Source organism: Eleutherodactylus coqui, chromosome 6 (assembly GCF_035609145.1).
Source record: "Eleutherodactylus coqui strain aEleCoq1 chromosome 6, aEleCoq1.hap1, whole genome shotgun sequence".
In the NCBI taxonomy this organism is placed as follows: domain Eukaryota; kingdom Metazoa; phylum Chordata; class Amphibia; order Anura; family Eleutherodactylidae; genus Eleutherodactylus; species Eleutherodactylus coqui.
Genome location: NC_089842.1, coordinates 140,637,899 through 140,650,864, shown reverse-complemented (window position 1 = coordinate 140,650,864; position 12,966 = coordinate 140,637,899). Strand labels below are relative to the sequence as shown.

Sequence of the window (12,966 nt, the reverse complement as noted above, 5' to 3'; positions counted from 1 at the left end):
AGCAGCATCTTTCTGCATAGCATGTACTTGGTCTTGAGTACAATCAGTTACTGAAGGCTGATTGACCAAACTAAGGGCACCTTCACACATACCATAATCGCTGCAGGCTTTCTGCGGCAGAAAAACCTGCAGCAATTGTGCTGGACAACTGCAGTGGCCAAATGCACACCCAAATGGTGCGAATTTGGCTGCAAGTTTTCTTTTGGATATGCTGTGGAATTTAACTCTTGTATTTCAAGGACTGAATTCTGCAGCTAAAATAGTCATGCTGCGGATATAGAATCCACATCATGATGATTCATTGTAGAACATTTCCACCCCATACGGCCTTAAGGCTATTTCTTCTTTTGCTAGTTTTTCTTTTTGCATTGCATCTCTGCAGACCTACACTATGTGTATTCATGGTTACAGACTACAAACAAAAACTGTGTAGTCTGATCCTGCAATCATCTGTTACTTCTTAAGAGGCTCATACAACTTTAATAGCTGTTGGCCGAATGGTCATTTGGCCGACAGCTGTTTTCCCCAGCTTCCCCATACACATGAACAGTTGGGTAGGACAAGTTTTCGTGTGTCTAGGGAGGTAAGCTGCAGCTAAACAGCTCTGGTGGTGACTTAACTCCCAGGGAACAAGAGGATCAGGTGTTAGAGTTCAACATCTCTAACTCTTCTTTTCCCCAACATCAATTGTCGGAGGAAACTTGAGCAGCCACCATACACCTTAGAGAGTCGCCCGGCCTCACGGATTCAGACAACAAAACACTGATGTACAAGGGGAGTTTACCTTCTGCTCCATCTACTACTGTCTGTAGGTTAGTAATAAGAGAGAATGATGAAAATTTCACATAACTGCAGAAATAGTTTGCAGACAAGTTGAGTAATTTGTAACCATGGAGGCACATGGGCCTGCATAGTATCTAGAGGACAAAACCTGAGGGATAGTTCTAATCAAGATTCTTTTTAAAGTAGCTTAATTTCCTACTGTGTTTCCCTGAAAATAAGACCTACCCCGATAATAAGGTCTACCCTGATTTTCAGGGGGAAGGTGGAGTGGTCTTGAAATATAAGCCCTACCCCGAAAAAAAGCCGTAGCTACACTACAAGGAAAGAAAAAGCAATACTCACCTAGCAGGCGCCGTCCCGGTCCCTCCTGCTGCCCTTCGTCACTCCAGCAGGCTTACATGTGGACCTCAATGCTGATGGAGCATCTCTTGCTGGTGACAGGGCTTGAATAGCCCAGCTCCAGCAAGCGATTGGTCTGAGACCTTCACTGATCCCGAAACGGTGGTCCAATTTCCCCAGCCCTCCTTATTTCCAGGTGGATACTCCTACCTGCAGTGACGTCATTTAATGGAGCGCAAGTTGCATTTGTGCAGTTGCTGCTTCATTCATTTCAATAGGACTGACAGAAATAACTGAGTCTTTTGTACTCAATTATCACCAGCAGAACTGAAAATGAATATAGCGGCACAGCACAAGTGTGACCTGTGCTCCATTCACTGCCCTCCTCACCGTGAGGGCTGCAGCAAAGAAGACAGAGAAAATAGGACCACCAGTCTTGGGATAGGTGGGGGTCCCAGCATTCAGATCCCCACCAATCTTTCAGTTTTCACTCATCCAATGGAGAAACGTTACTGGTGCCAATCTCTGTTAACTAGAGAAGAGACAAGGAGAGGACAAGTGGCCAATCCCCAACCACAAACACACTACAGTGGAGTGGCTTAGCTATCGGCTGTTATATACAGAAAGTTATATACCAAAAGGTGGGGGGAGGTAACAAAGTTAGACAAACAGTGGTCTCAGTGGATGGACTGCCCAGCTTTGGCACCCCTGCCTCTTGCACAATAATCAGAAACAATATGGCTGGATGGAGAAACATATGCTTATTAGTAGTAGAGCAAGTTATGGACCTGCATATATATATATATAGTCATATGAGAATGTGTTTTTGTTAGGGTTATAATGGTGCATTGGTTCGGAAATGGCAGCTCTGGCTGCTCGGGGGTGGGGGACGGGTTGGGGTCCCTGTTTCCAGACTTAGATGGTTTGTTTGTCTGTTTTGCTTATTGTATTAAAATGCAAAAACAACTCAATACTGTTTGATTTAAAGCAAGAAAAAAAGAAGTAAAATGTGTATTAACAAAATAGTGCCCTTTCATCTGGCAGCTGCTCCCAGGGGCTTCCAAACATGTAATATCATATTTTTTATCACTGAGCTTTATCGAGTTTGTAGAATAAAAGCTTAATAAGCCATTATTTGTTTTGCAGCTAGATCAGATCCAGAAGCATTCGTGGTATCTGTAAGTATTTTTTTTTACTTCTGCAGTAGTGTTTTGCATATTGCTTTGTGAAAGACATCAGTTGCTTCATATATTTAGTGACAGTTCATAAGAGCCATGAAGAAAATGTATGCCATTCTAAAACTACTAAAGAGATATGGGAATATTAAATATATGAGTTTTGAATTGCATTACTGCTATATTTACTATCTATATACATTGGAAGTTCTCAGCACACATTTCGGTCACAAGTTCTGGCCAGCTGGTAAGCTACATTGTACATTACAAAGATCAAGGTCAGGAATCCAAAACAAAAAAAGACTAAAAACCTTGAGCTCCTACCATCCTCCCAGTTTTGGTTCAGTCCAGGGGCGTAACTATAAGGCCTCATGTCCACGGGGAAAATCAGATCCGCTGCAGATTCTCAATGGAGACTCTGCAGCGGGTCCCTCCTGCCCCGCGGACATGAGCGCCGAAAATAGCAATTTAAAAGCATTTACCTATCCGTAGCGGGCGGGGACGCTCTGCTCTTCCTCACGGCCGGATCTTCATTTTCGGCCGGCGGATGAATTCCTGACGCCGGCGGCACGTCGCCGGCACGTCGTCGACGTGCCGCGCGCATGCGCCGGGCACATCCGCCGAGCCGAAGCAAGGGAGATGCGGCCGTGAGGAAGAGAAGAGCTTCCCGGACCGCTGCGGGTGAGTAAATGCTTTAAATTCCTATTTTAGGTCTCCCGCGGATCCGGACGGCTTCCATAGGCTTCAATAGAAGCCCGCGGGAGCCGTCCCCGCGGGAGACCCGCATGAAAATGGAGCATGGTCCAGATTTTTTCATGCTCCATTTTTTTTAAAATCACTTTTATTGACGATCCGCGGGTATTTATGTACCCGCGGGTGGTCAATGCATCCCTATGGGGTGCGGATCCGCGTGCAGGTAATCCGCTGCGGATCCTAAATCATATTTTCCCCGTGGACATGAGCCCTAAGGGATGCAGGGGATGCGGTTGCACCCGGGCCCAGGAGCCTTAGGGGGCCCATAAAGCCTGTCTTCTCCATGTAGGGAGCCCAGTACTATGAATAAAGCATTATAGTTGGGGGCCCTTTTACAGGTTTTGCATTGCGGCCCAGAAGCTTCAAGTTACGCCTCTGTTTCAGTCTATGCCAGTGGGAACAATATTAGGGCAAAAGTAGTGTGTAACCCTTATTAAGGGGCATTAAATAGCCTTAAAGGCTTGCATGTATACCTTCTCTGCTCAGTCAGTAAAGGTATCACCTCCATAATACCTTCGCCTTTTTTTAATGGAAGAGTATATAATATTACAAAGTTTTCTATGGCCAAAGTAAAACTGCTCTATGCTTAACAAAGTACTCACTTGACTCGGTCTGGTTGGGAAGGTACAGAGAGATCCAATGTCCATTCAGCACCGAACATCCAGTTCTTGGCTGGATGTTGCTTGTAAAGGAGATGTTCAGACTGATAAATTTAAAATGTCACAATGATTCTCCGCTCGTGGACAGGGGGTGGCGCTTTCCATAGCAACACTATGGAAAGCGTGCATTGTCTTCCCTGCGGCCAGATTATCGCTGCAGGGAACGGAATTCAATAACGTCCGTGGACAGGCACTCTTAAGGATCTAAAAAATCGGGTAAGAAAAGTTTGAAAAAATTTAATGTAAAAAAATTCAGAGCAAAAAAAATACATTTTACCCTGACAAAACTAAAAATCTAAAAATGGAGAAAATGGCAAAAAATAAAAATATACACATAGGTATCACCACATTCATAAAAGCTGAATAATGAAAATACTAATATTATGTTATTTATCCTGCAAAGTGAATGGCACAAAAACATTTTTAAAAATGCCATAATTTCCATTTTTTTGTATTTCCAGTTCCCCAAAAATAAGAAGTGAACCAAAAGTTCCATGTGTCCCAAAATAGTACTAATAAAAGCTACAGCTCTTCCTGCAAAAAAACAGACCTCAGATAGCACCGTTAGGGCTCCTGCACACTTGCGGTTTTCTTGCGCGTTTTTTTTTTCACGCGATATCGCTGTGTTTTTTTCATGCAATGGTCAATGGCACTTTCTAATGTTAAAAACGCATCAAGCAAAAATTGCAAAGCACAAACTTGCGATGCGTTTTTAACATTAGAAAGTCCCATTGACAATCGCGTGAAAAAAACGCAGCGATATCACGTGAAAAAACGTGCAAGAAAAACGCAAGTGTGCAGGAGCCCTTATACAGCTCTGTTGATGCCAAAATAAAAATGTTATGGGTCTTGTATCGCGGTGACAGAGAAATGTATTCATTTTTATTGTGGTTTTTAGTATGCAAAAAGTAGCAACAATTTTAAAAAAAACTATATAAACTTGTATTGCCATAATCTTTTTGAGAATAGAGTTAATAGTCATTTTTACTACATGGTGAAAGCTATAAAAGCAAAAAAATTGTGAAATTTCAGTTTTTTTTCATCCTCCTCCCAAATGAAAATTATACAGTACATTATGTATTTTTTAGTGTTTCATAAAAAAATACAACTCATCCCGCCAAAATCAAGCTCCCATACTTCTACGTTGATGAAAAAATAAAGTCATGTCTCTTGTAGAGATGAGCGAGCACCAAAATGAGTGGGTCCTCGATATTGGAGTCGAGCTTTTCGTAAAATTCGAGAGCTGTATTCAAGTAATGAACACCATTGACTTCAATGGGAGATCCGAGCATTTTTGTATGGGATCCGTCGGTTGCCCAGCTTTTTTTTTTTCATGTGTTCGTTATCTCTCTCTCTCTTGCTCTCTCTCTGCCAAGCCAGCCACAAACTACCATTGACATGCGCAGCGTCGCAGCGGGGAGGGGTCAAATCTGACACGTCAGCGGTGGGGAGGGGCTAAAATTGGGGCGGGGTCGAACACAGCATGATGCTCGCTCGAGTAGCGAGCACCATCGAGTATGCTAATACTCGAACAAGCATCAAGCTCGGAAGAGTACGTTCGCTCAACTCTAGTCTCTTGTAAGGTGATGATGAAAAAACAAAGAAAATTGCTTGATCATTAACCCCTTAAAAGGACAGAGCCTAAATTGTTATTTGAAAGGAACCTGTCACATCCTCACAGCACCATAAATTAAGTAATAGTGCTGTTATTCGATCTGACAGGGAGTCGCGTGATATATTTTTAATACTCACCCGCTCCAACGATCCAGCGGTGTCCCCCCATTAAAGTTCGCTCTTAAGTCTATGGGTCTAATTTTCGTGCTGCATGCAAACTTTAGAACACCGCCAGATCATGGAAGCAGTTGAGTATTAAAACTAGCTCACATGGCTCCCTGTCACATCAACTAACAGCACTATTACTTAGTTTATGGTGCTGTGAGGACATCACAGGTTCCCTTTAAGAAAAAGCCACATTTTGGGGATTTTCATCTCAACTTTACAAGAGCCGTAACTTTTTTATTTTTCTGTTGACATAGTGATACTTGGGCTTGTTCATTACAAGGAGAACTTTCGGTTTTATTGGTGCCATTTTTAGGTTGCATGTAATATATTGTATACCTTTTTGTTTTGGGTGGGTTTTTTATCATTCCTGCATTCAAAGACCCAAAACGTTTTTATTTTTCCATGGATGGAGCAGCTGTTTTCTGGATGACTAGCTGTAGTTTTTATTGATACTATTTTTGGGTACATGTGGATTTTTCATCACTTTTAGGGCTTTTGTCCACAACCATGTTTTAACTGTGTATTATGTGTGTGTTGCACGGACATAGAATCATAGAATGGTAGAGTTGGAAGGGACCTCCAGGGTCATCTGGTCCAACCCCCTGCTCAGTGCAGGATTTACTAAATTATCCCAGACAGATATTTGTCAAGCCTTTGTTTGAACACTTCCATTGAAGGAGAACTCACCACCTCCCATGTAACCTGTTCCACTCATTGATCACCCTCACTGTCAGAAAGTTTTTTCTAATATCTAATTTGTGTCTCCTCCCTTTCATTTTCATCCCATTGCTTCTAGTCTTTCCTTGTGCAAATAAGAATAGGGCTGATCCGTTTGCACTGTGACAGCCCTTCAGATATTTGTAGACAGCTATTAAGTCTCCTCTCAGCCTTCTTTTTTGCAGGCTAAACATTCCCAGATCCTTTAACCGTTCCTCATAGAACATGATTTGCAGACCGCTCACCATCTTCTCTGAACTTGAAGATGGTGAGAAGGTAACTCTTCTCTGAACTTGCTCCAGTTTGTCTATGTCTTTTTTAAAGTGGGGTGCCCAGAACTGGTCACAGTATTTCAGATGAGGTCTGAGTAAGGAAGAATAGAAGGGGATAATTACCTCACGTGAGCTAGACTCTATGTTTCTCTTAATACATCCCAGAATTGTGTTTGCCTTTTTGGCTGCTGCATCACTCTGTTGACTCATGTTCAGTCTATGATCTATTAGTATACCCAAGTCTATTTCACATGTGCTGCTAGTTAGCTCAATTCCTCCCATTCTGTATATGCTTTTTTCATTTTTCTTGCCCAGATGTAGGACTTTGCATGTAAATGCCATTCTGTTAGTCGCCGCGCACTGTTCAAGCTTTTCTAGATCTTTTTGAATACTCTCTTTCTCTTCCCTAGTGTTAGCTATCCCTCCTCACTTTGTATCATCGGCAAATTTGATCAGTTCCCCATCAATTCCCTCCTCCAGATCATTTATAAAAATATTGAATGACACTGGGCCTAAGACAGAGCCTTGTGGTAACCCACTTGATACATTCTTCCACTTGGATGTGCAGCCATTTATGACCACTCTTTGAGTACAATTACTCAGCCAGTTGTGAATCTACCCAATAGTTGCCTTGCACTTAACTGGCTCCAAACTTAGCTCCAAATGGGACTGTCTTCTGCTGTGTCAGAGCCTGGCTCTTCTGGAGGATCCTCTGATGCTCTGGTGGGCTAGAACAACTCTACATAAATGTAATCATGGTATAGAGCACTTTATATAGATGTAAAACATTTTAGAAGGAGGCTTTGCTTTGATGACTGATAATCGAGCAGACGTGTTTCACTTTCATCAACCAAAAAGCCAAATGATTGAAAGGACTAGTAGAAAAAACACTAAAACCTAACCCCATAATAAGTAATAAATGCAACTATGAATATAAATATTCACCAGGGCATATTAACCCCTTAGTGACTGGCCTATTTTGAGCCTTAACTCCTTCCCACCCCATGATGTGCAAGTACATGCATGGTATAAGAATGGAGCTGCGGAATCCGGCTCTGCCGTGTGCAGCTGGCCTTAGGGATATAGAAGGAAGTAAGAGTCCATTGCAGGTTGATCCACAAGTAACCTGTTGGACGTTATGGATATTTCCTGTGTGAACAATAATAGCAAAGCTTAATATACAATTAAGAGTGGCCATGGACATGTTTTCCATACATGGACCGTGGACCTCAGAGTCATCTCTTCCTGTGGGTTAAAGGAACTCCAGCCCAGCTTAAAAGTGAATGTTATTTACTTACCTTAAACATTTTTTTACTATATTCTTTTTGCAATGGTCCATGGAGCATGTTGGTGACTACCACTCTAGCTCCATATCACCATATCTCTGTAGTCACCCAAGCAGCTTTACAGCCCCGGCACCAACGTTACAGCCAGTACTGTACATTTATTACTGGTCTAGGATTTTATTGGGAGTTCTGTCTGACAAAGTAATGATAGGACCAGTAAAAATATGTATCTGGGGGATCCAAAACTGTCCTGGTCAGATGATGGACGCACAGGTGCTCAACGCGATACAATACAGTTGTGTCTTGAGGTATCCGATGACTACCCTCATATCAGTCTTGAGGTAATGTTGACATAATGTAGTGATGTTGTGGGCAGAATCCAAATTTCAGCCTGAAGAAGGACATTGAAAAGTTTCTAGGGTACCTTGCTAGCCCTAATGATGTAAATAAAAGCAGATTTATTTAACACGATGATGACTGTGGTGCGGTTCCTTCTCTTTGGAGTACACTTGTGTCTTGTCTTGAGCCGTACACCTGTCTGTTCACGTGACCAAGGCAGATTTTTATACATTGTAAGTTAACAATGAAAATTCCTAGAACATAACTGCAAGCAGAGATCTATATTGGTAAACCAAGACATGGTTCATTAATAAAGATGGATCTTCACATTTTCAGCTATGAGAATAAGAATAAAGCTAGCAGGCTTCATGGTGCCAAGAATGCCCATAAACAGTAATCGATTTTAATCTGATCCTATACATGAAACCATAATCCCTACTTGAAGAATTAAAAGCCGCAAAGCCATTTCCTAAGCTTTCTAAATATTTGATTAATTATAAGAAATTACATTGGTTAAACTGAATTAAACCAATTATAAAATGATTGAAATAATAGTAATTTAGAAAGTGGATGCTTAATTAGGTCCATATGTACAAAGTCCACTTGGCTGTCTGACATTGGCAGTTTTAGGGACTTGGCACAATAGAAACTCAAGAGACCATGATAAATTGTGGCTAAGCACACAGCTGTCTAACTTCATCCATGTTAACCCTTTTAAGACCACTCCGGAAAAGAGACTGACGTTGCAGAGGTTCAAGGCTTCCATTAAACCCATACGCATATGTTTGCACTGCACCTGTACATATCCAAGAAGGTTTATGCTCTTTTACTTTCATATTAGTTTTTAAGAGATTGTACAAATTGCATTAATGTTTTAATCAGAAAATTAAATGACCCCCAGCAATCAGACATTTATCACTTTTAAAAGTTAATTTCTGGGAATACCCTTTTAAGTGATTGCACATCTAGCACTATGCCATTACTTGGAAAAGATGTGAAAATATTTTTATTAACTTCCCCTAATGATGCTAGAGTGAAATAATGATGAAAGCCAGCCATCTACCTATCAATAGAGTATGTGTCCCCTTACCTTCCTTTTCATTCTCTCCATTCCTCCTATGTTTATACTATCCCATACTTTAAAATAAATTATAAAATCTTATTTGTATAGCGCCAACTTATTCCGCAGCGCCTTCGAGTAATTTTATTTATTACCCCACCAAGCCGGGTACTCATCTCACCTACCTCAGAAGAATGGAAGGCTGAGTCAACCTTGAGCTGGCTAACTGAACCATTCAGTGATTGAACTTGCAACCTTCAGGTCGTGAGCAAGAGCTTAGGACTGCATTTCTGCTGCCTTAGCACACTGCATCACACGCCTTCTAACTAAAAGAAGACATTTGACAACACCAACCTTCCTACAATATTTCGTACTAGGGTATTATTGTATCTTGTCACCCCCGGAAGTGTGGGTGGTGACAAGATACAGGCTGCTTGACAGCCTGGGCATGTCCCTAGTTTGTAATTGGAAGCAGGGCTGCCTCCCCCTGTTTCGGGCTCTCACATCCTGCGACTCACTAACAGCGGCATCCCCGGCAGCTTCTTCTAATCCGGCGGCTGTGAGAGTGGCTTCAGAGAGCCTCTGGACACTGAAACATGAGGCTATGACAGCGGCTTCAGAGAGCGGTGCCTCTGGACACTTTTAGCGGCTTCCCTGGCGGCTTCTTCTTATCCGGTGGCTGTGACAGCAGCTTCAGAGAGTGGCGGCTGTGGACACTGAGGGAGTGGCATCAGGGACTAGACAGCTCCCTCACTGTCTGCTGCCGCTCTCTGGTCCCACATGTGCTGCCAGTGCAGAGAGGGCCGGTAGGGAAGCCGGTGTCGCCGCCGTATAAGAAGAAGACGCGGTGCCTCCAGGGAAGCCGCTGTTAGTCAGTGCCAGGACCTGAAAGCCCGAGCAGGGGGAGGCAGCCCTGCAGCCAATTAAAAACTTGGAGCACGCCCAGGCTGTCAAGCAGCCTGTATCTTGTCACCACCCGCACTTCGGGTGGTGACAAGATACAATAATATCTCGTACCACTACTAGGCTACCACCCTCATATTCGTTTTATGTTTGCCTTATTTATTTTTTTGCTTTTCTTCATAATATATAGAGCATGCAAACGTGCAATAAAATTAGTGGCAAAATGAATATACAAAACCCCACCACCACAAACCACATTGTGTAAGCAGTGGGGCTCCATATTACATACTGTCTCTCATAGGCTCATTAATGTTGATCACAGCACTGCATGACAAACATTTTTGAGGGATAGAGTGGTGTAGTATTTATTATCTGTAAACAGTGCTATCACACATAATTATGCTGAGCTAAAACCACATGGCAACTACACAAGTGTCTACATAGTTTCATGGCTGGTCATTGTATGATATTTCTCGTGGAACAGGAACGCTATCTTTTCTGCTTAGGGAGAGCACCTAAAAGGTGAGTGAGTGAGGAGACATATAAGACCATTCATGTTCCTCTGGGTAATATGCAAATAAGGGAGATAGAACAATTCCTCTGCAGCACCACCTAATGGATTACATACACTACATTGGAGAGGGATATAGAAAGGTCATTTTTTCTGCATGTGTTAGCAACCTGTTTTGTCCTTGAATCCATATATTACCTGCTAAATAATGGTTTGTGTTGAATACTGGGATCAATTCTGCTTCACAGTATATCACTCTTTGTTCCTTAGCTCATTATTCTATTATTTTGAGATCCTGAGAGAAGCGTCCCCTTCCAATTCCATCATGATTCTTTGTCAGCATTCATGATTAATAGCAAAAAGACGAACAATAGAGATACTGTATGAAGATAATTATCATGTTTCTCTAGATTATATATTTTTTTTGATCAGTACAATGCCATTGCCAGATTACCCGAAACAACCCAGGCAGATTCCCCGCTGTGGATAGAGTTGCATGCTAGGGCATGCAAATCTAATAAATATTTGCCAAAGTGCTTGTTAAAAACACTTCTATTGAAGTCAAAACTGCATTGAGTGGCGTAGCTTAACATCTCCACACTCCTGTACAAAAACTGCAACAGTGCGCCCAACTATCTTGTTAGTGTCTAGAGGTGCTTTTACATGGGACGATTATCATGATCCAGCAAGAATCTGAACTATTGTCTTAGGCCCAATGTCCAGTGGATTTTTGCTGTGGAATCTGGAGTGGGCGTTCCGCTTCGAATTCCGCAGCAGTATCCATCCATAGCATGGTATGGTAAAACGATTCTTCATGCCCAAAAGCAGAAACCAATTGCGGAAGTCCAGAACCAGAAGTGGAACATGCAGAGAGAAAGCATAATGGAAATATTTGCATTTCTTCCATATTTTGGTACTCTGCATTGATGTATGGTGCCACATTATATTATTCTTCCCGAGAAGCAACTCTTCTAACGGGCAAGCTCTGTAATACAGCTTCTGAAGGAACATGCCACAATTATTTTTCTGCCAGATACAGTCAGAAAAATCCTCAGAAGCCTTACAAGGACACAATAGGATCCCACAGAAACCTAAAAATGCTGCATTATGACTGCTTAACCCCTTAATGACGCGGCCCCCCTTTTTTTTCCATGTTCGCTTTTTTTCACCCCCCCCCTTTAGAAAAATCGTAACTCCTTTATTTATCCATGGACGTCGGTGTATGAAGGTTTGCTTTTTTGCGGGATGAGCTGTAGTTTTCAATGGTGCCATTTAAAGTACCATATAATGTACTGAAAATTTTTTTAAAAATTCTAAGTGGAGTAAAATGAAAAAAAAAACCACATTCTGCCATCTCTCAGTGCGTCTTGTTTCTACGGTGCACAAACTGCAACAAAAGTGACATGATAACTTTATTCTATGGGTCGGTACGATTACTACGATACCAAACTTGTATAGGTTTTTTTTACTGTACTACTCTTTTTTTTCAAAGACTTTTCATTTTTAAAAATTATTTTCTGCAGTCATCTTGTGTGCGCAATAAAGTTTTCATTTTTCTGTCGACGTAGTTGAACGGGGGCTCATTTTTTGCGGGATGTCCTGTAGTTTCCATTTGTACCAATTCGGAATACCTATGACTTTTTGATTGCTTTTTATAGGGTTTTTTTCTGGGAGACAGGGTAACTAAAAAGTGCATTTCTGGCGTTCTTTATTTTTTTTTTCGGACGACTTTCTCCGTGCGAGGTAAATAATGTACTACTTTGATAGATAAGACTTTTACGGAGGAGGCGATACCAATTATGTATTTTAATTTTATCATTTAGATTTAAATGCCGCTGTCAGAATTCCCAGTGGCATTTAAAGGGTTAATGGCCATAATCGGCTGATGGCGGCTAATACTCGTGGCTGTCGGCTGTAATACACAGCTGACGCATGCACTGTATGAAGAGAGATCGCCCCCGCGACCTCTCTTCATACATACCCCAACGCTCTAGGACCTAAATGTACGTCCTGGAGCGGGAAGGGGTTAAAGGGGTCATCCGGTTACCAGACAACATCCCCTGAATAGAGCTATCTGTATTAAAATAACAAACTAAGGTATACTTACCCCTCTGTCATTGCTGGAATGCAGCGCTGCAGTCCCACTGTGATCCCTGGTTTGGCTGCAACGGCTCCCTGACTTTCAGCCAGTCCCTGGCTGTCGTAACAAACACCGGGACCACAGCAGGACTGCAATGCTGGATCCCAGCAACGGCAGAGAGGTAAGTATAGCTCAGTTGGTTATTTTACTACAGACAACCCCTTTTAAATCCTGGAGGTTCTGTGGAGCCATAATAAGCCTGTGTGTATTACCCATGTACTATTTTCCATGTCAGAAGCCCAACATC

The 12,966-nt window shown here is 42.1% G+C and overlaps 1 protein-coding gene across 2 annotated transcripts in view; it reads left to right on the top strand.

The window, feature by feature from the left end:
- Positions 1 to 12,966, top strand: part of BRSK1 (BR serine/threonine kinase 1) — a 301,897-nt gene that overhangs the window by 218,074 nt on the left and 70,857 nt on the right. For both annotated transcript variants that reach the window (XM_066607747.1, XM_066607746.1), the window contains exon 9: positions 2,269 to 2,300. In XM_066607747.1, the coding sequence (XP_066463844.1) occupies positions 2,269 to 2,300 (32 nt within the window). The remainder of the gene's footprint in view (positions 1 to 2,268; positions 2,301 to 12,966) is intronic.